Consider the following 27696-nt stretch of genomic DNA (forward strand, 5'->3'; position numbering starts at 1 on the left):
TCAGTGTATTTGTCTTTTATTGCATCTCATTTGGACTCACATGCAGGTGGGGGTGAGGGAGAAAGAACGATGCCGTCCATTAATAACCTCCAAAAAAAACAACACAGCCTTCATTTGAATACTTAGCAAACATTACTTATCCACATTATTTTTTTGATTTTTTTTTTTTGTTGTGTCATAGTCATCTTTATTTTTCTTCCAACACTTCGTTAATGCCACAATGGATTAAGATACAGTCACCTTTTGGAAATAAACAACACACAAAACATCCAGCGTATACTTGAGTGCTTTACAGTGAAGAGTCCTCAAGACTTCCAGCGGCGGCACATGAACACATGTACCGACCGCTGCTGCGTCAGCCAAAGAGGACTGAGGCCACATCCCAGTCACATACACAAGTGCCTCCTCGTCCCTTTTGGTTTCCACCCTAACATTTAGTCATGTTGTGTGGAGACCGAGACCAGGAAAGGTCTCTCTGAGTATTATAATGCATCCTAGGTTGACCTGTGTTGCATGCTACGATGCAGTACCACTCCACACCAGCTGAGGGCGCAAGAGGGGCAAAGTTCCCATTCAATACTGCACTCTGATTACAGATTGAGAGGTATGTACAAAGAAGGCGGGAATTTATTTATTTGTCTACTTGCATTATTTTCAACCATATAATTTGACATAACTAAAAATATATGATACATTTTGTTTTTCTCTCAAAATAAAGATTAAAGAAAATATGTATAATCTATCATTTAAATGCATAAGTCAATTTGAACATAGTTCACAATTTTTTTTTTGCATGTTTCATACGATCCGAAAAAAAAAAAATAAGAAAAAAAATAAGAAAAAGAATGAACAAAAAAGTTAAACTGAACACAATTTCATGTGTTTGATGATAAATCCAGATTTCCAGTGCAAGTTGTTTTCAGGTACAGTTGGAACTGTTCTCCAAAAACTTGAAAGTAGACATGGGAGGATGAATGGCCAAGCAGATATAGAGGTACAACCAAGTTTTTAATGACATAAACATAGCTCAGTATTAGTTTGGACAACAGGGGTAGAGGAGTGGGAGTGGGGGTTGGCCAGTGAAGTTACACACACCGAACACAGTCCACATTTAACAACACAGTCCTCGTCTGGGAGATGCGCAAAGAAACCAACATTTATCCACCATTCCAAGTCAGCTGATATGCGAAAAAGCAGAATGAATCTAAATACACATTTATTATTTTTTTGTGATTTTTTTCATAGTATATTAAGTAAAGGTTAACACTGAATTACACACACACACGCACACACACACACACACACACACACACACACACACACACACACACACACCCACGCACACATAAACAGAGTTTTTTTTTTCGGTATCTAGGGTTCACATTCACAGTTGTGCTACAACATTAGATAAGGAGGGCGAGAGGGTGGAGGGGGGAGGGGGGGGTACGAGGTCAGAGGGCAAAGATCGTATAGATGCAATGGCTGGTTGGCTGACGAGGCTGGGGCGTGACTGAGGGGAAGGCAGTGGGGGAAGTGCAGCCGTCCACATCCACAGAGCTCCCGACACAATGACAAACCTGGAGGAGGCAGAGAAAAAGGAGACCTGATTAAAACAAATGCTCTTGATAGAGCTGAAGTCCAATGGTGGATGGATGCTGTGAGAAGAAAAAGAAGGAGATTCAGAAAAGCTAAGAGCGAGGTGGAATGGTCGAACACAGGATTGTGGTCCAGGAGGCAGCTGCTGTGAGACTTAAAAATAAACGTTATCATTCAGTCAAGTCATTTAACTGTGAGTCTACACATAGCCACTTTTCTTAAACGTGTGGTATTAGTTGCTTATACCTAACTTCCTGTGAAGATGGAAGTTCATTTTAAAAAGACAGTAAGCATGTGACAAGTGGAGCGGGGAGCTAGCAGCAGCGCTAGCTTGCTACAGTGGCTTGTAACCCGACTTTTACGGTAATCATCTTGTCTTAGTTCTGTTTCTACATCCTGTACCTTGGGGGTTTTCCAGGTCAGTCCGTCTACATGAAGTCCTTAATGTTCAGGTCGTCCAGAGCGTTCCTCGGTGGTGGTGGCTTCCTGGGGCTCTGGGCCGCTCCGGGAGACATCTGCAGACACAATTTAGCACTTACACTCCTTTGGCCAGAGCAGCCGTCACCTTTGTACAATCCGTTTCAGAGTGAGTGTGTTACCGGTGCTCCAGGGGTCGCTCCGGTAGCAGGGAAGCTCGGCCTCGCCATCGGCATCATGGGAGCTCCTGGTGCCCCGGCCTTCCACGGACACAGATGGAAGGAAAAAAAGAGAAAGTGAGACACAATGGCGGCTGTTTGTTGGGTGTGAGGGCCGCCGGAAATGGGAATTGTCCATAAATGTCCAGTAATGTCCAGACTGGTTTGGGGGGCATTACTGGAACCATTACTGGACTGGTGGTCTTACCATGCGGAAGCTGGGGTGAGTCCCCATAAAAGGAGGAACACCCATGGGTACGGTCTAAAGGTGTGGAGGGGAGGGAGAGGAGGTGTTGGGATGTTACTACACTACATATAAGACAGACACGCACACACGAACAAACACACACACCGCAAAACAATACATAAAAGGAAAAAATAATTACACAATGCGTAGAAGAAGTCTAACAAAAAAGGACAATGATTATTGAGACAGAGAGACATGCCAAACTTGGACAAAAAAAAAACTGGCACACAACAAAAACAACACAACAGGAGCCCTTACTTAACCTAATAATTAGTAATAATAGTTCTTGATTTACACATGCACACTGATCCAGAGAGCAGAGATGAAGCTTGTTGCTGGCGGCCTTCAGATGACATTTCAGTTTTTAAAAAAAAAAGACAACTAAAATGTCCAGAAGAAGGAAAATGAAGCGGTTCAACTATTAACAGGCTTAAAATAAACTTAAGAGTAGAAGAAGCCGTTTCCTATGTTGGCACTACAATTAGCCACTTCATCACTTTCCAGTATTTATTCCAGTAAAATATAAATAATCTTGAGCCAGACTTAAATCTGCTGATTTGGTCTTTGGTTGGGACCATCCAAACATTTACAACCAGTGCATGTGTTCTATGACAGGTGAAACCACCAGTAACGTATAGTTTACTTTAGGTTGCTATAAGTCTTGTTTCCTTTTCCTGACTGCCCCGTAAGCTTCTCATGTTTCCTCGGTCTCTGTGATTGGACCTGGAACCTGGAGAGCCAGATGAAGGCGATGTTTGTGATTGCTGCTATGCCCTGTCTGTCGCTGCCATGCGGCTCCACTCCATGCTATAAGACACAGACAACATTTACCATGGGAGCACCCCAACAGGGGGGAGCTACCTGAGGTGCCGCTGGGTTTCCCATTGAGAGATCTGAGGGAGAGAGAGAGAGAGAGCGAGAGAGAGAGAGACAGAGAGACAGAGGGCGGTACTGCAAACTCACTGTTTTCATTCAAGGACATTATAATGACCACATCGGGTGAGTAAAGGGGTTACACAATAAGTCAGAGATACTTTTTTGAGCTTTTTCGATGAGAAGATCGATATCATGACATAAAACGGGGGGGAACTGTCATTTTTACACTTTGGTTATTGTACGGATTAAACAAACCAGATGTCAAGTTTTAACATGTGCTGGCTCATGTTTAGCGTGGTCGTCCTGCGACCGCAAGGTTCATGGTTCAATCCCCGGTCTCCCCATAGTTAGCATGCCAATGTGTCCTGTAGCAAGACACTGAACCCCCCAGTTGCTCCCCGGGCACTTTAGAGCAGCTCACTGCTCCTCAATTGCTATGGATGGGTTAAAGATTGAATTTCACGTATGTATGTGACACGACGAACATAATAAAGTTGAAAGATTTTGTTACGGTTGATAAGAACCAGACTAACTGTTCCCCCGTTGTGTCCAGTCTTTATGCTGAGAATAAAGCATTCATATCCAGCGGACAGACACGAGGGTGGCATCAATCGTCTCATCTAACGCCCACTAATAACAAGCGTATTGCCCCACGTATTTAAATCAGCGTCTAAATGACTACTTACTACTCGCCATGTTGGCCATGGAGGTGTCAACATCCCCCGCCTGAGGGGTCAAAGTGGGCTTCATTACATCTCCTAGTCCATCAAATACTACAGAGGGGAGGAAAAGGGAAGGAGGGGAAGGGCAAGGAGGGAGAGGTGGGGAGATGTTAGCGTCTTTCAAAAGCGGAGGGATCCTCATCACGCCAGCAGCCTGGGGATTACCATGACAACCGATAGATGTCTCCATGACAACAGGGATGGAGCTGGAGCGCAGGCTGACGCCATCGAGTCAGAAACGTAATTGCATCAACGGCAAATAGTAATACAGACAATTTCAGTGTGTTAAGATGATGTAAAATAATGTGCCGCCTCTTGCAGCCTGTGTGTAATCTGCTAAAGGAGACATCTGTCAGGTCGGCTGCTGACTACCAATGTAATGATGTAACGTGTAATCTGGGCATAGGAAGTAAGAACTAGTCAAACTTTAAAACATATGTATGTATATAAAGCAAATTTTTGACCATATCTTTGACAAATAGTAGCACATTGCCCATCAAAACAACATGCACAATGTCAAGAATGCATTCTTATAGTGCTTGTTGGTAAATTTGAATTAGTTTGAGGCTTTTGCTGAATGTGATTGCTGCAGGAATGGAATTAGGATGAGGGCAAAAGCACTGCAGCTACAATGAAGCTGGCTTAATAGCTAAACAAGCACTAAATAATACTGTTACTTTCACACACTCTCTGCAACCGGCAGGCATCTCGTGGTGGAAGGGACAGTGCAGCTGAGCTTGCCTGGCACCCCACCACTGCAATGCAGCAGTGCACTGTGGGAAATTAGCGTGTTAAAGAGCAAGGAGACTCACCCAATCAAATGGCAGGAAGCAAGCAATGAGCCAGCCCAAGAGCCAGATGGAGAGGGGACAGTGAGGAAAAAAGAAAGAGAGAGAGAGAGAGAGAGGAAAGTAAAATGCACAGATGCCAGAGAGAGAGAGAGAAAGAGAGAGAGAGAGAGAAATGAGGTTTTAAGAGCGGGTGACAGTGAAACCAGTTTATTGCATGAATGATAGAAAGAGAGGGGGAGACAGGAGTTAAGCTTGAAAGCAGTAGTATTGCAGACCGTCAGTTATACATTATGAAGACCGATGGCACTGGACAGGAAATGACTGGGTACCCAGGTGAGGGTTTATGTTGCCACGGCAACAGTTACCACAGTTACCCATCATTTTGGACAGAAGTGTGCAAAAGATCGGAGGAATTCCCCCCGCCCCACCTCTCCCAGACTAATGACCTGAGTAGTGCTATGCAAATGAGATGATGCAATGACGACGTTGAACATAACCACAAATGGACTTATAGTTTGAATCTCTCTTTGCTTTGATACTGAACCAATGACAAAAAGAAATAATCACACCTGAGCTTTTAACTGAATAACAATGAGGTATTCAGTGTAATACTCGACGAATAATTATAATAATAATAACACAAATGTAGATTAGCTAACAGCAAACCATTTCATTAACCATTACCAGAGTTAATAGAAACAGTGACTGTAACAGTAACAGCCATGTTTCCAGGCAAACAAGTAAACGGTTGAAAGGAAGATGTCAATAAAGTTGCTGTAAAGTGCACAAAAATGTAAGGGCAATACCAAGCCATCATGCAATTACAAGAGAATTAACAACAGCTATAACCATGAATGGATTATCAGGCAATGGGCCCCTGAGCACCCTCCCTCTCTAAATCCCTCCCTCCCAGAATGAACAAACAAACCATATTGTTCCTCTTTCAACAACATTTTTGCAGGTGTCTCAAAGCTATCAGGTTCTGCTGTTTTCGTTTAACAAAAAAAACCATCTGAGCTTCAATATTCAGTTCACACTGGAGAAGAAGAACCTCACAATACAAAATGTAAGAAACCGTCACATAAAGGCGAAGATAAAGGATATATTTTTCCCATTTTTATCGATTTAAATGCATTGACTGATGTGCCACTGAAGCGTCAGTATAATGTGTTGGATCCTGCATTTGGTTAAAAGACACTGCATATGAAAAGACTCATACACCTCATACATGGACCCTGGCCCCCCTGACCCTTTGGTCTGTGCTCTGTAAACCCGTTATGTAATCCATCCATGGCTACAGCACAAGGGAATATCAACATATGAAAATACATTGCAGACATTTCACACACAAAAATCCATTTCTGTTAAATGTCTGTAACTGTATTCCCTTCACACTCTTCATGCAGAATGACATATCAAATATATACATCTTCTTTATTTTACCTGACATGAGCTCGGCACCGGGCGCAGCGGGAGCAGCAGCGGCTGTGGCATCTCCTCCTGCGGACTCTGGCAGGTCAAATCAAAATATAGCATACCATACCATGCCAGGTCAAAGTAGGTAGATGAGCCGTTCCCATCGCAGCATAAAGGCAAAGAAGGGGTAATAGTCAGCCTTCGGCTTCATGCTGGTAATGCCAAACAAAGTGCTTAGAGTTAGATAGGAAGGCCGAACGCATACGTTACATGTATATATAAAGAAACCAGGAAGCACACACCCGTATGAACACGTCTCACACACTCATTTGACAGTCACTACTTTCATGATTGAGCCATAAAAGTCCCCACTGTTACTACATTTATATGAGTTTCAACACAATTTCCTCCCAGTATTTCTGACCATTTACGAAGCCTAATATACATATTAGTCGTTTCATCGGATGTTTCCCAGATTCTACTCTTCTTCTCTGATGATGCATTCACGAACGCGGGAGGGCAGAGTGAGTCCAGGCAGAGATGTGAGGTTACCCACCACCAAACAGGTTCATGATGGCTCCCGTGCCAATTTTGGGTGGGGGTGCGGAGGAGAGGACGGGGGCAGGGGAGCTGAACACATCCGCTGGGGAGGTGGAGATGGTGTTTAGAGCCCAAACACACTCTCACACAAACACACACACACACACTATTTCCTGTGACTGATTATAATGCACATTTATTCAACTGCAGTGCACGCCGTGCACATGCTGGAATGGGAAAGTAAGTGTGAAACATTTCCGACAGCTCAATAGCTTTTAGCTGACCCCTTAGACAGCCATCTCATTTCCTTTTCTTGCCCTTTCCTAATCAAAGCCAAGTACAAAGCTGAAAAACAGACACGGCAGGACAGGATATGAGAGGGGAGAGCGCATGAGACACGGCAGAGTCGGTGCAATGGGGTACCTGCTGTAAACAAGTCAACACTGGGAGCGGGGTCTGCTTTGGTGATGCTCGTGTCTGGCATGGAATCAAAGAGATCTAGGAACACATGCACACCCAGAGACAGGAATATTAAAACGCTCAAACACTTTAAAATGGGTGCGGATGCGCTGACTCACACACGGCAGCCAGCGGGAAAAAGCAAAAAAGGCTTTCAATATGTGCACATTAGTGAGATGACACCAATGAAGAAGAACAACAGTGAGAAGAAGATGGAGGATGCTAATCAATATTTTAAAAAAAGAGCACACGGCTCTTGAGATTAATACCGGATCGCACACATCTCTAACATTTACCGCTGAAAAGGTCAGTCGCAGGGTTGGCGGCGCTGGGAGCTGAGATGGTTGCGGTGGTGGTGATGGCGCTGGATGCGGAGGTGAAGAGCGGTGATGGGGAAGGGGAAGGGGGAGGCTGGGGCACCACAGAGCTAAAACAGGCATCCAGCGAACTACCCAGATTATTATTCTCCACTGTCATCATGCCGAAAAGGTCTAGACCTGAAGACGCTGCGTCGGTGCTGCCGTCTGGGGGAGCAAAGGGGTCTTTTGGGGAAGAAGTGGGGTGAGGAAGAAATGTAACACGTGAATAGGAAGGGACGATGTTAGTCATACAGCACAGAATAGACACGTTTTATGTAATGATGATGATCTTGATGATGATGATGAAAATACTGCTATAAACATGGAAGCTAAAGAGAAAAAGACTCTGAGAGGAATTAAAGGAGAGAATGTGCAGCGCTCCAACACACTCCTGCTAAAAATAGCATCTGTGATGGAAAACATGAGAAACAAATGAAGTGAATATGAAACACCTTCAACGTGTAATAACCAGAGGAACAAACCCGCAACTTTAACTAGAACTAAAAACCTTCTCCAGAACAGGAAATGCACAAATCAGATGCCAAAAAGAAAAGAGACAAGAGCATTGTCCTCCATCCATAACAACAATAGTACTGTCCAGACACCAGCAGCAATGGACGCCTACTGTCCCGACACGAAGAATTGAGCCTTAAAGAACCAGAAGTTCACACGTACACGCCGACACAACCAGGTCTGTTATGAAACATCTGTACATTCACAGCCACGGCACTCAAACCAGTGGTGGGAAGAGCACTGAGATCCTTCATTAAAAAGATCAGTGTGTCTGATTGTGGGGGATTTATTGCCATAAACTCAATATAATAAGCTATTCATAAGTAGTAGTGCTTCACCTATGACTAAGAATCGTTTAGTTTTTGTTAACTTGAGCAGTTTATATCTACATGGGGAGCTGGTCCTCTTTTACAGAGTCCATCATTTTGCTCCAACATGTTTTTACAGTCGCCCAAAACGAACAAACCCAACATTTTAGAGCAGGCCTGATGAGTTTTTAATTTACCTGAAGGCCACTGTAGGCTATCCGATATGTTTGAAAAGTGAGGAGTGAGTGGATAGGTATTCAGACCCACCGCTAGATGCCAAGAAATAGACGGCTCCTTGAAGTAATAATACAAATATAAAATATTATATTTAAGTGATTACCGGAAAACCATGCTAATGCTTTTAAATGAGTGGGTTTTGGGTTCAAAATAAGTTTTATAAAACATTAAAGTTAGAATTTTATATATATATATATATATATATATATATATATATATATATATATATATATATATTTAATGTTAATACTGCATTAAATATTTTTATTAATTTTATTTCACATGAAAATCCAATAAATGTGTCTCTGTGTCCCCAAACAACTTGATCAACTGTGTTATGAACAGAATTCCCCCATGCCACAAAAAAAATGGTTTGTCCCGAAACCATGTGACCATGCATTACAGCATGTAAATTCCTGGTGGCCATTTTGAATACATTCTGGTAAGTATCCTCTGATTTTGAGTTGTAATAGCATATTGTGAAAAAGTGAAGGCCTCTTAATTGATTTAAATTTTACGTATGTGGTTAACGATTCTTTCATGATTCTTTTACATTTTCTTTTGAAAAAGAAAACAGTGGAGTAAAGAAACAGCCGTGTTGAGCTAATTCAATTGTAAGTACTGTGTATACTTACAGGATACACTTCTGTCCTGAGTTACTTTCCACCACTGACTCACTCACTCACACAAACAAACAGACGCACAGACAAACGTTCTGTCACCCACCAGCTCCGGCGTTGGCAGCGGGGGCGGACGTGGCGGCGGCCCCGCCTTCAGCGGCTGCCGCGGGGGCCTCGTTGGCAGGAGCAGGTGTTGAAAAGGCGTCTGGGGTTCACGCAAACCCCAGTAGAGGACGGAGACGCCCAGAGAGACAGAGACAGGTGAAGAAGTAGAGATGAAAAGAGAAAAGCAGAAGTCAAGAAACATGAGGAGGAAAAAAGAGGTACGCTCACTGGTTGTGATGCTACGTTTTCAGCTGTAAAACGTGGTCGCTTGCCGCATTGATATAGGACATTAATGACTGACAGGTGAATGGACAAATGGGAATACAGACAGGAGGCACTACAGCAAGGGTTAATCTACTAAGCCTAAAATCTACAAGTGTTACAGCTGCCATCTGTAGCTGTAGCCACGTGACAGGGTTTGATAGAATTGCTTTTCACTGAGATCAAAGAAAAGCATGTCTGCCTATCAAACAGGACGCGTGTGGAGAATGAATGTAGCAGTACGTTTACGTGCAAGCCGTGTGTGTCTGTGTGTGTGTGCATGTGTGTGCAAAAGAGAAAGTGAGATTGTCTGTTGTTCATGTAGTATCATCCTGCATGCTCTATTTGGTATGGAGCCACAAAGTGGTCATTATTAGAAAAATAAATAATTATGAAATAAAAATAATCAGAGGAATACATTGTGTCAAACTTATAAATGGACCATTAATTATGACATTTAATACATTATTGAAACAATAAGTTGTTTTCACAGTACAGTTTTTTTGCCCTTTTTTCAAAAGTTTTACCTATATGGTTTGAATTCACACTGAATTCTATTTTATAATCTTAGTTTTCATGACAGCCGCGTCATCACAGCCTTCTCACCTTTTTAGCCAATCACCATTACACTTCCTCTCTTGAGTGAGGTTCTTAAATCTTGAATCTTGAAACTGAAGAACTACCAATTTGTGGCTAAGTTAGTCAGTTAGCTTGAATGCTAATGGGAACCGCCAGCTGTTTAGCCAGGGCGGTGTTTTGTTTCTCAGTACGTGTCAATTTCTGCTCAAAATAAAGATTGTTGTTTGGGTAAGATCGCTGTTTATTGGAATTATCCACCTCCCGCTCTGCCCGCCCAATTGTGCGATTTATACCTCCTCAATCAAGATTACTTGGATAACATACGGAAAAATGTTGTGAGCTATCTAAGAATTACGGCACATTATTTCTCGTAGATATTGGATGTTGGATGAGACAGGCCTGAAGTAATTGTAAGTATTTCCATCAGCAGACTTCAGTTTGTTGGTTCCGAATAACTTTGACATTGTTGTTGCGTTAGCTAACAGGAGCTAACCGGCTAAATCTGGGAGCAGTTGTAGACGGTGGAGGCATGTGATTGGCTTAGAGGTGAGGGGGCGGGTTGTTGACAACAAGACTGTCACAAAAAAAGTAACAATCTGAAAAAGTATATTTTATATTAAAAAAAAGGTATATTTTATATAAAAAAATGTCTATGATCAACTAAAACAACATTTTCTCTTAATTTATAGATTTTGCACAATTTATTCATATGCTTATTTATTTCCAAATAATGTATTTATTTGACATTAAATACGTTTGTAGGCATACTAGGCAGTTGATAGCTGAAAATGATGGAGGTGTGCATCAATGCATCATTGGGACTTGATTGTTTTTTATGATGCAACGTCGTTAGCAGAATACAGACAATATCAGTGATATCAAGGACAGCAAGGTTCTGTCTACATACTATGTGTGTGTGTGTGTGTGTGTGTGTGTGTGTCAGCATGCAGTTGTTGTGTTATCATATTTGCGTGATAGTTTTTAGGGTTGAGCTTCCCAGAGTGATTCTTTCGTAGAGAATTTTCTGGAAGCCCACTGACCTCCCAACAGATCCATATTGGCGGCGCCAGGGGAGGTGGCGGCTGCTGTGCTAGTGGGAGGAGCTAGAGAGACTCCGGGCTCTGCCGCTGCAGGAGTGGGCGTTGCTGCTGCAGAGGAGGGGGCTGGCTCTGCCGTGAGGGTGGGTTCAGATAGCAAGGAATCGCCCATTTCTGCGAGTACCAACGGGGTGTTCGAAATCCCCAAAAAAGGTACCAAAATAAACCCCAAAAGAGCAACCAAAATAAACCCCAAAAGAGCAACCAAAATAACCAGTTGGGTCACCGTTGAACAGTGAACAAAAGCAATCCAAAACAAAGGTCCGATTCAAATCAAAGCCAATTAAGAAAATTTGGGTGTTAAAACCAAGCAAAGTAAAATCCAAATGTAAACCAAATTAAAGTTAAATTATCCAACACCATCCGGTCATAACCAACAAATAAAAAAACAAACAACCGAAATAGCCCCCGTTGTAAACCAAAAACAGACAATGGAGTATGTGGAGGGAAGGGAGAGAGAAGGCAGAGAGAAACAAAGAAACTACTAAAGAGAACAGCTTGAGGAGACAAACAGGGAGGTAAACATGTGACAGTTGTACATAATAGTCTATCTATAGGTCGATGTTTAAGTTGCATTAAAACATTAACGTTGCTTCCAGGTCACTTCAATGCCACTTTGTTCAGAAAGTCAATGACGTTGAGGTGTCCTGGAGGAGGATTTAGGACTAAGTCTAGACTAGAGGCTGGAGGTGAAGTGGACACTCACCTGATCCAAGAAGATCTATGGAAGCAAAAGAAAAAAGAGAACAACGAAAATAGATGTTAGTTCATACCGGAGCAAAAACTGATTTTGACAGCTTACTTAAAGAAAATAGATTACTTATATTGTGGCTTGATACACTGTTATATAACGCTATAATGCGGATTTAAATTATTTCAGATGAACCAGCACTTACCTCCCCAAGATGTGGGGGCAGCTGATTGTCCTGACGGACCCGAGGAGGACAGTGGATCCAGGTCCAACAAGGAACTGGAGAATGAGATGGAAACATTCAGTTTATCGTCCTTTGCGGAAGGTAATTCTTTTACATTTGCTCTTTTGCAGAAAGAACATTATCATCAGACACTAACATGTTTAAATGTCTTCAGCCATTCAGTGCGGCTGTACTTGCCGATTTTTAACATTTGCTGACAGGGGCTAAAGAGAAGCTCAACTAATGAATGACCGTCGCAAATTTCACGGCAATCAATCCAACAGTTTGAGACACAATCCTAGTATGATTAAAAATATGAATTTGTAGGGTTTGTCTACTACTCCCAGTCCAAATAATCACTGCAAAAATGAGCTCCTAAGTCCAGTTTTCAAAGGTTGCAACAGCCATTTATAGCCAAGCGTTCAGAATCTCAAAAAGGCAGAGGAGAGGTCACCGAGTTTACAGACACTCACTCTTCAGCTGGCTCAGCAGCAGCGGCGGCGGCAGCAGTCTCCCCTGGAGGAGGCTGCAGCGTTGGAACAGCATTTGAAGATTTGGCTGGAGTCGATGTTGGAGACACGTTGTTCGTCGGAGACCCCTGAAAGATGGACAGAGAAGCCCCGTTTTCAGTGGTGCATCAGACTGGAAGGACTCACTAAAGGTACCGACTGTTTTTTTTAATGTGGACCTCACCTTTGTTGGAGACCTGAAAGGATGACAGAGTAGAAGGAGTCATTAGTTCTTGAGACACAGAGTGATGGGTCTATTTTTAAAGGTATGCAAATCTCAAGATCAAATATGCAGGACACATTGCGCTATACGCGATCATGACAGTACAAAAAAAATGTGCACATTTTGACAGGAAATGCTCACCCTTCACTGTTGATTCCAGATGAACATAAAGAGGAATAAAAGAGAGGTGATTAGAATTAGAATTATAGTACTTGGTTTGGCCTGTTTCTACCACCATTTTTCTTGGTCATCTATGTTTGTTTGAATGGAATTACAATGAGATCTTAACTAATTCTACTTTAGTTGTTTTGTGACAAACAAAGCATCCAATCTGAAGGTGACTTACCCCTTCTTTCCACCTTTCACATCTTCCAAACCGTTCATGTGTGTTTCTAGACTCTCTAGGATACTGCTGGGAGCCTGACAAAAAAAAAGAAATATCGAAAGTGGAGTAGTCAATACATAACCTTTTCTACTTGTGTCCCACAATGTGGTGACAGGCGGTGCAAGTCCAAGTTGAAAAAAGAAAGAAAGACAGGTGTGACAAATCTCACTGCAACACCCACATATGCATGTATAAACACACACACACACACACACACACACAGACACTCATAATTTGTGTGTCTGAGATTCAATTAGGATCAACATGCCCACACTTCATCCTGTAAACAGGCACACTGCCAGGACACCCTGTGTTTCTGTGGTTACCGGGTCCTCGAGGGGTGTAAAAAGACAGTCTTCGTCATCTGAGTCTGCTAGATCCACTACTACCCCCGGGTGGAGACACTGGGTGGGGAGATTTATGGTGGGTGAGTCGTGGGTGTTTCTGTGTGTGTGCGGTGGGATGAGTGGTATTCATGTGTATTCCATTCTTGGTCGCAATTCTTTCAGGAAAAAAAACAACATTTAAATCTCTTTTAACTCACGTAGTTGATGTCAGGAATGTCGTTTTTGTCAACTCCGACGGTCTGTTGAAGGAAGAAGAGTTTAAAATCTGCGTGAACACACTTCACAGTCCCCACTCTACTTTGTCAAGATGTCCGCTCATCATCATGAAGGCGGTTTTAAGGGCCATTGGTCGCCTCTTACCTCGGCCAGCTTCAGGAATTCCCCAATCTTCGTCACCCTGGTCAGGAACCTCTTGTAGATCTCCAAGGCCTCCTTACAGTCGCTCTTCTTCATCTTGAAGTATTTCTCTGCGAAAACAAGAAGTTCACAGGTTCAGTTTCCCCGCGGTGCACGTGTTTGAACTTTGAGGATGCCAAGTGAAAGATACAATCCGGACTACTGACCTAATAGGTTGATGACTCCGTCATTATAGGACGCAAACAGTTTGACCAGGTCCTTGAAGAGAATCAGGAATGCAGCATTGATGATCCCGTTGTTAAGCTCCTTGGGATGAATCTGAGAAAAGAGAGAGAGCGTGTGAAAACTGGAAGACCTGGGAAAAACCCTCTGGGTGCTGTTGCTGCACGGTGATACTGTTAAAGAAGTTCAGATCAAAGTCTGACTCACATCAAACTCCAGGAGTGTGTCAATCTGAGTTTGCAGGACAGGCATGCCTTTCAACAGCTTCTCAGTGGTCATGGTCCTCATCACACCATCAGCACTGGAAGAATAAAACACGTCATAAGATGCTCCACAGGGATGAGAACAGCCATTGCACAGATACATTTTCTTTAAAAAGCCTGGATGGTAGAAAGTAGAGCAATGACTAAACAATGTTCTATAAGCACAGCATCTGTGAACGCCATGTTTGACTTACCCTTTCTTGACTCTGGTGAAGTCAAAAGCCATCTGGCGGTAGGCGAAGGCTTTCTCGTTCAGGTATCGTCCATACCGTCTGATGAATGTGGACATGTCATAGCCTAAACAGGGAATTTATGCCACAAAGCAGACATGGTTCATTCATTTTGCTTTTCTGCTAGAAATGATGAGAAACATGTTTTCCTCGGCAAAAAGGGAAAACGAAAATATTTCTTCAAACTGGGCTGACAAGTGGCTTCTTGCAGAAAAGTAATGTAAGACTCTTGAGAAGGTGCAATGTAGTTGGAAAGGACTTTCCACTAATATGTTCCTTTGTCGTTAAAAGCTGAAAAATAATGCTACATATTTCATGCAGTTTTGTGAAATTCAATTATCTGACCATAGCTACATTGATAAATACTTTGCCGGTAACAGTTAACTGCACAAGAAGCTGAGAAGATATCCCACATGGACAACATTTCAAACACAATGGTCATCATGCACTTTACGTTCTTCAGCACCTTAATTGAGGTTGCAGATTAAAAGTTTGTTTTATTTTCCAGGTACTGTTATATTGTTCTTACCGTGAGAGCCGGTTTTGTCGATAAAGTTGCTGAGGTTAAACAGGGAGGTCCTGGAAGCCAAGTACTGAATGAACCGCTGAGGAAAATAAATCATAAACATTAATCCATCATCAAGGGAAATGGTGGAAAGAAATGAGGTTAAAGCTAAACACGACAACAACACACATCAACACCTGCATTTAGAAACTTTCTTCACATTTCTAAATGGCATTTTATTCTATTCACAGGACTGTGTTCGTTACTTTGAGGATATGTGGTCAAAGTCTGTGCTTGTCTAGCTCGTCTCAACATTACACACAACCCTCTAAGCACTCACAAGTTAATTATCAATACATTTATTATACATTTGATCTTGAAGTTGAATGGCCAAATCCATTCTTCCATCATTTATTCCCAAGAAACATCCAAAAATTAATATATCTCTGGATTTAAGCTTGAACTGAATTGCACTAATTGGTCTTGCTGGGTCTAACCTCGTTGCCGTGGACACATATGTGATGACTGGTGACGAGGGCCTTGAAGACGACCACCCAGCTGGCGTTGGTGGCTCGCTCAAACAGTGTGTCAGCCATCTGAGGGATGTTCACGTTGGTGGTGTTGGTGGCTGACACCAGGTCTGCAACGCAACCGCAAAGAAACATTTCCATCAATGACACTGTGTGAAAAACGGAGGTCCGATGACGTGAAGTAATTTTCTAGAAGTGGAAATGTCATACAGGGTGTGCACTTAAGAGGGGAGCCACTGGTGGTTTAGTCTTAGACAAATGTCTACACAATTTAAACAGAACTGATTAAAGTTTGATGAAGTGGGCAGGCTCAGTGTTCACTGCAGAGCTGCTCCAGACACCCATGAGAATATTAAGCCAAGAGAAAGACCTGATGTACATACAAATGGGTGTTGGTGCACGCGCCCACACACACATATGCGAGCACATGCACACTGACAAGGCAAAAAGACAGAATAATGCTTCGTCAGCACCTCTCCCTGGATGCCAGTTCAGAGAGAGAGTAGTGGTCCAACAGTGTCTGGTCCTCTGCATCAGGACAAGGTGGAATATAAGTATTTTCTGCTAAACTCTCATACTTCTCAGGGACAAATGCGTCATTGCGGACAGTGACTAACTTCTCTCATTTGTTTCCTGCTGAGAACATTAGTTCAAGAACAAGTTTATTCTATACAAATATGTGTTTAACTGGTATTTAACACCGAGGCCTTGACATAAAACGCCAGTCGAAAACCAAAATATATTAAATTCATATCATATAAGACAAAGAGGAGCAGCAAATCCTCACATGTGAGAAGCTGGAACCAAAGAAATAACAACACCATTTTGATTCTTTTCCTTTTGACACAAAACACACACACACACACACACAAAATGTTTTATTTGATCATCATATCTAACATTTGATTCATTCTTTGTTTTGTGTGTGAGTTTCTTCTTAAATAGATAGATAGAGAGAAAGAGGCAGACAGATGGCCGCAGAAAAAACATGCAAATATGAAGAGAGTGAGAGGATTTGTTCAGGCAGAGGAAGCAACACTTTAGAAACAAAGGATAGATGCTATTTTGCTAATGGGATATATTGCAGAACGTTTGTCAATCACGCAGCACTCGTAAAGGCCCTGATACATGTTTGACATGCCTGACACATAAATACAGGGGCACATATTGCGTTTGTTAAGGGTACAATCTATTTTTTAGTCCATCCCCCTAACAGTGACAGTGGAGAAACAAGGAGAGGTCTGAGTGTAACCGAGTGCCAGAGAGGAATGCAGCAAATATTGGCAGGGCCCCTCTGATAATAGAAGGTGTTGAAGGCCGTGTTATTGACATTTATATTGGCCTTGGCTTGAGTAGGTAGACACCAAAACTGTAGACTAAAAATAAAGCAAAAGGGGAGGGGCGAGAGGGGCGCAGCAAAGACGAGAAAGAGCGAAGAGGAGAGAACAGCAGGGAGTCGGTTGAGCAGCACGACTGTACGCAAGAACGTGTAAGAAATGAAGAGTTGGAGCAGGGAGGCCGCTCAAGGTCATCACAGGCTGGCAGATTGGACAGAGGGGTTGGGGGTTGGGGTGGCCGGGGGGGGCTCCTGAACAGATTATTGCTAATCACTGGTCATTCTACGGTTGCTGTCTCACTGCCCATCCCCCGTGCTGCACACATACACACATACACACCTGTCTTGACACCGCCTGTTTCACACAGCGCTCACCACGTCTCAGCATATTGTCGCCAGTGCCGTCAGTCAGTGTAATGATCTAGGTTTATTTAATTATCTTCCTTGCACATAAATGTAGTAGGCAATATAATCTTGAAGACCCCCACATTAGAGCTTTTATTTCCTCCTCTACTCTTACATCCTCCTGTTTTTTTTTGCATTCTTCCCCCTCATTTGGTTTAACTTCTCTGTGAAATAGCTGAAGATTACATCTCCCTGCAGCCTTTTCAAATGACACACAAACACACACAAACACACACACACACACACACACACACACACAGAAATGGCCCACAAAGGCTGAAATATGATTATGTAACATTATCATGTCCCTGGCACAACTACAAGTTATTATTCATACTAGCATGATGGACACAGCGCCATCCACTACTACTATCTGCTCATATTACTCAATAATAATTATGCATGTATGTTATTATATCTGATGTATGTTGTTTAACAGGCCTTTCTTATATATGGATAGAATCCATGTATTTTGTTATAGTATGATAACCTGAAACAAACACATATTGACATGCGAGTGTGTGTGTGTGTGTGTGTCTAATGAGGATTGACTGAGCTAAATAAAGACGAGACGATAATCCACGGCCCAGAGGAGAGCTCTGAGAATGAACCAAGGCCTCATGCTGTGTGAGTGTGTCTTCATCTGTGTCCGCGGTCCTAGTTTTTATAGTTGCACATCAAACCACTCTAGTGGTAGCCGGAATATTCCAGAATACATTATGCAGAACTCACTCAGTAACAGTGACCACCAATAAGACTCACATTGATGACATGAAGACATCGGGAAGCTACATCTCCCATAAAGAAAAAGTCAAGGACATAACATCTCTTGTTAAAAAAAAAAACAGCTTGTCGTTTTTACACTTTGGTTTTTGTTTGGACTAAATGGAAAAGATGCCATGTGTTGATTAATAAGCTTTAGAGGTGCTGGTTTGGGGATTTCGTTACCTTCAGATTGAGCCGAGCTAGCTGTTTCCAGTCTTTATACTAAGCTAACCAGCTGCAAGCTGTAATTTCATATTTACCAGACAGATAGCAGAGTGCTGTGGTCTTCTCATCTCTTAGCAAGAAAGCAAATAAAAGTCAATTTCCAAAAAGATGTACTATTCCTTTTAGAGCATGCAATTAATTGAATTTGACTCAACATCCAGAGATTCCAGCTGTGGCTCCAATAAAAGCGTCTCACACGTACTATTCTATACACACAAGTCACATAATCTAACTACACTCGTGTATATGTGGGCATTCGCTTTCCATACATTGATTCCACTCCTCTAAATAAGTATTTCTACATGACCTACATTTACAACACGACCTCAGATTAATCTAAACCTATTGCCTTTAGTGCCGAGTGAACTCCGCTTTGTTGACCTTGCACGGTCCACATGTTCTCTAGAAACGTGTAACCCACACCCTCCAGTGTCCTTTTCACTATCCACTGTTTGACACAGTAGATAGCCGCAGTCTGCGTCCATATGTACACAACTAAATAAACAGATATGTGAAATTCAAACACAAGAAATAACACACCTTTGCATCAAAGCCAAGAAAAGAAGAGCTATAGGCATACTTTTACTTTTATTTTGTAGGTGGATCGTGTGTCAAAAGCTCATCACATCAACCACATCAGGCTGTTCACACACACCGAGACCACTGTCACACACACAATCAGTGTATTGGTTCTATAAACAGCCATTATGATTGTCTCACTCCACTCCACAGATGACAGGACCGCCATTTGTCCTCTTCCTCCTCACAATTGCCCTCTGTCATAACAGTGCCATCCCCTGACACTTTCAATTTGTTGCCATGGCAACTCCACTGCACCATCACCACCACCACCGCCTCCGACAACAAACACACGCCCACCCCGAGGGTCACTAACTGTGTTGGTATCACACCGCGACAAATGAATAAATCCACCTATAAGCTCGACCTCTTGGCTTTTGTGTGTGTGTGTGTGTGTGTGTGTGTGTGTGTGTGTGTGTGTGTGTGTGTGTGTATGTGCGCGTGTGTGTGTGTATCCTCAACGTTGAGTTTTTTTTTTTTGAATGGCCTACATACAAGAAGCTTGTTGAATTGCCCTAGAATTGAATACAGCATAATCTCAGAGTAAAAAGCCATGCAAGTGTCTACTGTATATTCTGTGTGTAGCTGTGTCCTCTCATAAATGAAATGTATACGTATAGTTCAACGTGGCTGGAGTGTTTGTGGTAAGTAGAGGCGGTTTGGACAAAGCTTGACAGTCCAAGTCCGAACAGTTCAAAAGTTAAAGACCCACAGGAAACAAACACACGGACACAGCAGAGAGAGAGACAGACAGACAGACAGAGAAAGCAATGGTCTCTAGTGCATTGCTAGCATTAGCATTGTCACCTTTGGCTGTGTAAATAATGCAAGGCAGTCATTGGCTGATTATTCAATTATTCAGCAGGGGAGCGGATCACAAGATAGAAGGTCCTGCCCCAAGACACAGGACCAGACCTGCCCAGCGACCACACACAGACACACACAGGCACAGAAAGCAAAGACACGGGGAACCGTGCAGACCACCCGCCATCTGTATGCAGTGCAGCGCCCCTGCTCTGGTCTGACACACTGTTTGTGCTAAATGACAGTGATTAATCACAAATTGTCATAAGGTGGCCCCTGCTGTCGTCTGGGGATGTGTCAATGAAGCTGTGAGGTTTGATAATGTTATTCAGCTGTGACTTTATGGCCTAAACTCACCGATAGACACATAAATAGGTCTCTATGCATTTTCAGACGGCGTTACCTTGGAATTTGCATTTGAATGAAGTATGTGTAACACTTGCACTTCTTTCATTACCCAGACCTGCAGGGCTTCTGGTACAGTAAAGCTGAAATGTGAAGTCAAGGGAAGTGTTTTTTGCGGAAATGAAATGGACTTCTTCTGAGGATGACTTGTCATTCTGCTTTAAAATATGACATTTTCTCTTCCTTTCTCTCTCCGTGGGTTTCCATCACCTTTACTTAAAGGCTGCCACAATAGGTCACCATGAGGGGTTACCGCCATGGCCGCATCAATTCCTCATGGCACCACACCCATTTAAGCTAAGACAATTTAATAAACGACATGGCCATGATTATATACGCCTGCATGTGGTCTTAGTGGTTGTGTGTGTTGGGCTTTGTAATAGGCCTCGTAAGACCAGCGCGTGCAGTAGGGACGAGGAAGAAGGACTACACTTACACTCCAGGTGCTTTTTCTTGGGCGCCATCACTTCATGAGTGGTGGCTTTGCAGACAGCCCGGGCCATATCTGATCCCGTTAGCTGGTATTGCGCAGCGGCGATGCGATCCGTGAGCGTTTGCCCCGACATTTTCTCTCTCCGTTTGAATCGACCACCTCAGGAATGTGTGTCACCGCGGGGACGATGAAGAAAAAGGAAATGTGTGAATGCAACCCGGCTGCTTCCCGGTGGTTCAGTGAGCGAATCCCGTGCGTTCCTCTTCCCCCACTTCCTCCGATTGATGCAGGCCTGTGACCTTCTGTGTGGGCGAAGGAAAGCACACCAAAATGAGCTCAACAACCCGCTACATAAACATTATTTTCGCATCAAATCGCGCGGTCACGTTGACGATATGCGCGGTGACATGAGTGGACTTACGCAAGGTTGTGAATTCCCCTCGGCTCGTCCCGTTGTAGGCTCCAACCGTTCTGTTCAGCACCTTGGACAGCTAATGCCACTCGGTTACGTAACAACTGGCAATGCAAGCTGTGTTCTCAGCCCGCAACAATTATTTAAAAAATATATATTTAAGCCAATGGAGAAGGAAAAAAAATCCGGTGAAAGCGAGGATCCAATAAAATATTCTTGGGAAATGATAAATCAACACTCCATAGGTCGGTCAAATATCCCGTTTGGAAGAGGGTTTCAGCTTCCCTCCCGCGTCAGTGCATTAAAAGAAAGGCTTTCAAAATAAGACAATAACTGTTATTTCCTCCTTGTTTTTTTTGGATTGCAGCGTTTCTTTCCGTTCAAATCTCTCCGTTTCGGCCCAGAAATGACGCTGTGGTCCACTCCTCAGATCGACAGAAAATGCGCACCGCTCCCCAGTGGTGTCGCCAACACTGCGCAGCGCAAGATGCTCGGGAAGAGGCAAAGACAGAAGGGAATTTCCTTTTTTTTTCTTCGCCTCCTCCTCCTCCTCCCCCCTTGTCGTTTGTTGATTTATTTGGCCTAGCTATACGTCCATCTAGACTCTCCTCCACCAGCGGGTTCTTGGACAGGGTTGGTTGACACACGTCGCATCCCACGTCTCTTAAAGGGGAGTCACTAATATAAGAAACTCATGCGCCAAAGGGGTTAATATACGAGCGTGACTGTGGCTTATTTGCTGCTGCATGCGGGATATTCATCAGGTTTGCACGCACAATGTGCAAAGTGACAGATGCTGAAGGTAAAACATGTTCTGCAAGATATAAGCAGTCCATTTAATTGTGCAAATATGATATGAGAGCATATAGATCCGGGGGTTTAATTTGGCCAATGGCCACGATAATGTTAAAACCAGAGCTATCAGAGATCATCCGTATTTGTGCTACATGGGCCATAAAATAGAGTATTCATAATTTCATTCATCCTTTTGGCTAAAATGGGTCGAACCGGAAACTAACCGGCACTAAAAGCAAACGGCTTTTTTTATTTTTATTTGATCCAAATACCAAAAAAATATGTATTTGATGTTGAGATGTATCTTGGTTGTGGTGTTGTTGCAGGGAGTCCCTGCATCAGAGTAATGAGAAAATTCGTGCGTGGAGAAAATGCACGCTACGTGACGTAGCGCGTCACGTGACGTGCGCGGAACGCAGCCACGTCGTCAGCCAGAGGAACCCGGAACTAAACTGAAACTGCCGAACACCCCAAAACTACACAGTAAGTGAATACAAAAACTACTGAAAGCGCTTTCATTCATAACTTCGGGGTGTCTCTTATGTTCAGCACTGGAAGCGTCAGTCTCTGCTGTGTGTTATTGTGTGTTAAGTTTGTTCACGTAAATCTAAGTTGCTCCCTCAATCAGTTGTTGTGATTCAGTTCATTGGTTTTTCTACTTCATAAGCGCGACAGCCAGCTTCCGTAATGTTTAGCCAACTTTGCCCTCCTCTCGTCCTTTGACATGTTGTGTCGTCTCGGCGTTTTAACCCGAGGACCCGAGCGAGTGTGTTTTATTTTCATTGTGTTGCTTTTGTCTGAGTTGCTCCTCACATACGAGCATGGTTTTCACCAGGCGTTAGTGACAGAGGGTCACACAGGGTTTTTACCATTGAAGTGACACCTTTCCTTCACATGACAAAGCTCACATGTCCCAGGAACATGTGGACCAAATAACAAGTTCATAGCTCCATTATTTATATTTTTAATCATGTTTTATTGACGATTCCCTAATTGTTTACCCGATTTTGAGCTTCTTTTTAAAAAAATAAATAATAATTGTTACGTTTTGACGATAATACCTCTGTACTGTAAATTAAGCAAGCACTTAATTGCTTGGATTTGTGATCATTCATTGTTGTATTGGACCTTGTCCCTTCTTCCACCACTGACTGATCTGTTTGTTATGTCTTTATCTTGTGTCTCAGAGATGGCCCAGTTCCAGGACGTGTTAAAGCAGTCAGGTCTGCACCCTAAGCCTGCAGGGCTGGTTTTGCAGTATGGTACTGCTGGTTTTAGGACCAATGCCAAACTGCTGGACCACATCATGTTCAGGATGGGACTACTGGCCACCTTGCGCTCCAAAAAGACCAAAGCTACCATTGGCCTGATGGTCACCGCATCACACAACCCTGAGGTGAGAAAGTCATGTGGACATATTAACGTCATAGATCTATGATTTAGTTTATATTCCCTGTGGATATTTAAGATTATTGGTTTTATATTCCAAGCATTATCCTTATATTTGACCCCTTTATGTTGTTTTCTTTTCATAATCTTTATTGAAAATTGTCAAGTTCAGCCTCTCTCTTTCCCTTGACAAGTTTAATGTGATCTTACCAGCATAAACAATCCTATAAACACGTCATAGTCATAATCCTCCCTTCCGACTTCCTCCTGTCTCTCTTTATATCTGTACTTGTGTAGGAGGACAACGGGGTGAAGCTGGTTGACCCTATGGGGGAGATGGTGACACCGGCGTGGGAGGGCTACGCCACCCAGCTGGCCAACGCTGAGCAGGAAGAACTGCTCGCTGCTCTGAAGGACGTTATAGAGAAGGAGGCCATAAACATGAGCCAGGAGGCTGACGTGTTTGTGGGCAAAGACACCAGGTATATGATCTTCATTAATCTCATTTTAGATGTCAGAGATACACAAGGCCATCCAGATAATAGTGCAGAAAGATAACCCACGCTTTTATGACTTTTCATGCCTTGTTATGCCTTAGTGTTGCCAGAGGGCTAATTATTTAACTCTTCAAAAGACTTAAACATGTGTCATCTAACTATAGAAGCAGCAGTGTGAGCCTTTCCAAGGCAGCACTGGATGGGGTCTCTGCACTCGGTGGTCACAGCAAAGGTGGAGTTAATTAAACTTGTTTTTAGAGTTGTATTAATTTCTATATATATATTTTCATCTGGCTCTGTATCTGCCCTCTGACTCTCTCTACTAATTCCATCAGACTATGGTTTGGTCACCACCCCGCAGCTCCACTACATGGTTTGCTGTCAGAACACTCAGGGTAAATATGGAGAAGCCACAGAGGAAGGATACTATAAGAAATTCTCCCAAGCTTTCATTCAGCTCACAAAGAACGTAAGAAAACCGGGTTAGTCGTGTGTTCTGGTGACATCATTCAAACCCTGTACATATGATGTGTGGTTTCCCCTTATCTTATTCTTTCTGGCAGGCGTCCAACTGTACAGACGACCAGAAGCACCTCTCTGTGGACGGCGCTAATGGTATCGGGGCCCTGAAGGTGCGTGAGATAGAGAGTCACCTGAAGAAGGAGCTGCACATATCGCTGTTCAACGACGGCAGTACGGGAAAGCTAAACCACCAGTGTGGGGCGGACTTTGTCAAAGTGCAGCAAAACCCTCCAACAGGTGCGACTGTACATTTAGTATGTACTTACCATATATAGTATCTAACATAGAGGGACTACACAGTAGTATATATATTATACAAAATAAAAGGTGCAATATTTGACCACAAGATGGAGATTGTTTATCACAATTAGTAATTACTATGAATTACACTTGCATTTCCACTCTTAATATGACATCTGTGTCAAGTTCTGTGTCCTGTAAATGCAGCTTTTGTTAGAGAAGTGCCAAATAAACGTATGTGACCAAGAGAGATAGGTGCTGTTTTTAATTCTCCTGCTTCCATCTTGCATCTCTCTTTTTCTCCCTCCCCTTTTCTCTCCTCTTCTCTCTCCCTGTAAAGGCATGAAGATGAACTCAGGAGAGCGTTGCTGTTCCTTTGATGGTGACGCTGATCGAATAGTTTACTACTACACTGACTCTGAACGACAGTTTCACCTGCTGGATGGAGATAAAATCGCCACTCTCATCAGCACTTTTCTTAAAGAGCTGCTCACACAGGTATACCCAAATACAAACCCGTCAATAATAGATATGCACGTGTACACAAACCTTTAGTAAACAGTTTGTTACTTTCAATACAGGCTGCTCTAGACTTGGAGATAGCAGTGGTGCAAACTGCTTATGCTAATGGGAGCTCAACAAACTATTTGGAAGACACTATGAAGGTGAGAAAAAATGGGTTTATTTTTGTTTCTGTGTTGACTTTTTTTGACACGAATAAGTTCAGACGTTGTCTTGTGACTTAGGTGGTGGTGAGGTGTACTAAAACTGGAGTGAAGCACCTTCATCACGCAGCCCAGGAGTTTGATATTGGTGTGTACTTCGAAGCCAACGGTCATGGAACTGTGAGTCGATCAGAAAGCTGAATGCAGATCACATAAATCACCAAGCTAGCACACAAATAAAATACATTCTCCATGTGTCAATAGTGTAGTATGTCTGGGGACTTTACTGAATTAGTCATATAAATCTCAACATGGTGTGTTGTGTCATGATATGGTTGTGTTGCGTTCAGGTGTTGTTCAGTAAGGCAGCTGAAGAGAAGATCCAGCAGCTGGCCGAGGACTCCAACACCAATGACGAGAGGAAGAGAGCGTCTCTCCTGCTGCAGAACACCATCAACGTCATCAACCAGGTGGACGTGCACACTAACACTGAACCATTAAAGCAGTATCATTATTATAAACGTCATTCCCAGTTCTGATATGTCAACTCTGTGTTTTTTATCTTATAAAGACTGTAGGTGATGCCATTTCTGACATGCTGCTTATCGAAGCCATACTAGCCATCAAGGGAATGACTATCCAGCAGTGGGACGCCATCTACAGGGACCTGCCTAGCCGGCAGCTCAAAGTAAAGGTACTCATTCATTATTGTATTATAATGTATAATGTATAAAAAACCCAATGCTTCGAATTACAGTTTCTGCAACAAAACCAACCTTGAAAGTCCTTAAATTTGAGCGAAAATGTGTTGTTTTCAAATGTTAAATTTAGATTAAAAAGTATGCCCTTTAGTTCTTTCTTCATCCTCACATCTTAAAGAACTGTTCGGATAAGTATTTTTCTACCCTCACAACCTTTTATTATCAATAGAAAAGTACTCTAATTTGATGTACCTGTGACTGCAGTAACCCTAGACCTGGTAGGGTGTCAGTGTCTCGCTCAAGAACACCTTCAAAGACTCCAGGAGAGCAGAGCTACTTTAAGTTAACCTCTTTTGATGTTTTGTATGTAACCTGTTCTCCCATCGGTGCCCCTTAAACATGGAGATGCTGTGCATAAGAAGTCGTAGACAGCTGTATCTGTGCTTGATTTTTATAAAAAAAAATTCTGCAGGTGTCGGACCGCAGGGTGATAGACACCGCAGACGCAGAGAGACGGGCAGTGAGCCCAGCAGGACTTCAGGAGGCCATCGACAGTTTGGTGAAGAAGTACAGTCGAGCTCGCTCCTTTGTGAGACCCTCCGGCACTGAGGACGTGGTGAGAGTTTACGCCGAGGCAGACACACAGGTGAGACTTTTTTATTTTGGACATTTTTCTGTTCTTTTGCTTTTGTCCTGTGATCCATACAAGCATTGTGTCTGTGTTTTAGGAGAACGCCGACTCCCTTGCACATGAAGTCAGCCTTGCGGTGTATCGTCTCGCCGGCGGAGTGGGGGAGGAACCCAAACCATTGCACTAGAAAACACTTACGCACAATCACACAACACAGACTAATCAATCTGTGCTTTTTTTAAAAAAAAAAGTGCAATCCCAGTAGACAACATTGATTTCTAAAGTTGTAATTTATCAAAATTGCTTCTTTTTGGTGAGGTGCCAAATGATTTGGTACTGTTAATTGCACTTCGTACTTCACTCTAGTTCACTTCTTGGTATTTATCTGTCTTTGTGAAGATATGGGACACACTGTGGGAGACAATGCGGGGATTGTATGCTACTTTAAGTAATGCTTCTCAATACATGTTATTGTGTTTCAAAAAGGCTGCTATTTGCCTGTAAAGCATGTAAATAAGCTACTTTACTTTATATATGCCATAATTAAAACGTAAATTGTCTTCACTAACAAATTAAGAAAGCCTCAATGGTTAACTTTTGGTTATTATGTAACTTCCTACTAAAAGTAATCATTTTGACGAGATACTGTATGTAATTTATTCCAAATCACACGTTTACATGAAGATAGTGGTCTTGTCTGTTTGAAAGCCTTTGCTACGTTGGTTTAAATAAATAATGGAAACAAAATTAATTGATTGTGTAAGTGTCTCTTTTGATTGACATGAAAACCACTCCTGTGATTGCTTTCTGTTCATTTTGTTACTTTGAAAGACACATTTGCGAGGATTAAATGAGCAGAAAAGCAGAGTGAGGCTGACGGAGAATTAGGAGCAGGCCGAGCAGAACTGCGGTCAATGGAGCCCTCATCCGCCGAGTGAGCCGCACACATGAAAATAAATGACTGTGTATTCCTGGTGTTACGGTGGCTTAAATAGCACAAGCATTCAAACGTAATTTCCCAATATCCTAATATTCAAACAGCTATA

The 27696-nt window shown here is 42.8% G+C and overlaps 3 protein-coding genes across 4 annotated transcripts; 1 reads left to right on the forward strand and 2 right to left on the reverse strand.

Moving 5' to 3' along the window:
• LOC137785373 (clathrin coat assembly protein AP180-like) lies at window positions 1–21841 on the reverse strand. Its single transcript, XM_068576531.1, has 23 exons — window positions 21220–21841; window positions 20802–21100; window positions 15814–15956; window positions 15341–15416; window positions 14776–14878; window positions 14526–14619; window positions 14303–14414; window positions 14100–14206; window positions 13937–13978; window positions 13354–13427; window positions 13149–13154; window positions 12969–12981; window positions 12749–12873; window positions 12258–12331; window positions 12068–12082; window positions 11305–11475; window positions 9426–9524; window positions 6311–6376; window positions 4041–4127; window positions 3310–3371; window positions 2196–2273; window positions 1999–2111; window positions 1–1577 (listed from the first exon to the last, which is right to left on the reverse strand). The coding sequence occupies exons 2-22, from the start codon at window positions 20929–20931 to the stop codon at window positions 2025–2027; spliced, it is 1764 nt and encodes a 587-aa protein (XP_068432632.1). The 5' UTR covers window positions 20932–21100; window positions 21220–21841; the 3' UTR covers window positions 1–1577; window positions 1999–2024.
• Window positions 6362–8936, reverse strand: LOC137785371 (clathrin coat assembly protein AP180). 2 transcript variants are annotated; one of them, XM_068576530.1, is made up of 4 exons: window positions 7579–8936; window positions 7247–7321; window positions 6840–6926; window positions 6362–6495 (listed from the first exon to the last, which is right to left on the reverse strand). In XM_068576530.1, exons 1-4 carry the CDS (start codon window positions 7889–7891, stop codon window positions 6491–6493), a joined length of 480 nt encoding a protein of 159 aa, XP_068432631.1. In that variant the 5' UTR covers window positions 7892–8936; the 3' UTR covers window positions 6362–6490. The 2 variants fall into 2 exon arrangements, with proteins under 2 accessions (XP_068432631.1, XP_068432630.1); XM_068576529.1 differs by having other exon boundaries at window positions 6394–6926.
• On the forward strand, window positions 13473–27386 carry pgm3 (phosphoglucomutase 3). Its single transcript, XM_068576527.1, has 14 exons — window positions 13473–13545; window positions 22332–22488; window positions 23193–23401; window positions 23692–23876; window positions 24056–24123; window positions 24227–24360; window positions 24455–24650; window positions 24994–25151; window positions 25235–25318; window positions 25400–25498; window positions 25669–25788; window positions 25890–26012; window positions 26492–26665; window positions 26748–27386. Exons 3-14 carry the CDS (start codon window positions 23195–23197, stop codon window positions 26835–26837), a joined length of 1638 nt encoding a protein of 545 aa, XP_068432628.1. The 5' UTR covers window positions 13473–13545; window positions 22332–22488; window positions 23193–23194; the 3' UTR covers window positions 26838–27386.
• Window positions 27387–27696: the final 310 nt, after the last annotated feature.

The sequence above is a fragment of the Clinocottus analis genome, unplaced genomic scaffold (assembly GCF_023055335.1).
Source record: "Clinocottus analis isolate CAN_PGR_092001 unplaced genomic scaffold, fCliAna1.0.p SCAF_15, whole genome shotgun sequence".
Lineage (NCBI taxonomy): Eukaryota > Metazoa > Chordata > Actinopteri > Perciformes > Cottidae > Clinocottus > Clinocottus analis.

Coding starts and splice junctions, on each gene's coding strand:
- LOC137785371 (XM_068576529.1), bottom strand. CDS start 7,891: ATGACTAACATCGTCCCTTCCTATTCACGTGTTACATTTCTTCCTCAC. Junction 7,322..7,578: donor TGCGACTGACCTTTTCAGCG/GTAAATGTTAGA, acceptor ATGTGTTCCTAG/ATCTCTTTGATTCCATGCCA. Junction 6,927..7,246: donor TGTTGACTTGTTTACAGCAG/GTACCCCATTGC, acceptor CCACCTCCCCAG/CGGATGTGTTCAGCTCCCCT.
- pgm3 (XM_068576527.1), top strand. CDS start 23,195: ATGGCCCAGTTCCAGGACGTGTTAAAGCAGTCAGGTCTGCACCCTAAG. Junction 25,789..25,889: donor CCATCAACGTCATCAACCAG/GTGGACGTGCAC, acceptor TATCTTATAAAG/ACTGTAGGTGATGCCATTTC. Junction 26,013..26,491: donor GCCGGCAGCTCAAAGTAAAG/GTACTCATTCAT, acceptor AAAATTCTGCAG/GTGTCGGACCGCAGGGTGAT.
- LOC137785373 (XM_068576531.1), bottom strand. CDS start 20,931: ATGTCGGGGCAAACGCTCACGGATCGCATCGCCGCTGCGCAATACCAG. Junction 15,957..20,801: donor CAAGAAAAAGCACCTGGAGT/GTAAGTGTAGTC, acceptor GTTGCGTTGCAG/ACCTGGTGTCAGCCACCAAC. Junction 2,112..2,195: donor GAGCGACCCCTGGAGCACCG/GTAACACACTCA, acceptor TTGTGTCTGCAG/ATGTCTCCCGGAGCGGCCCA.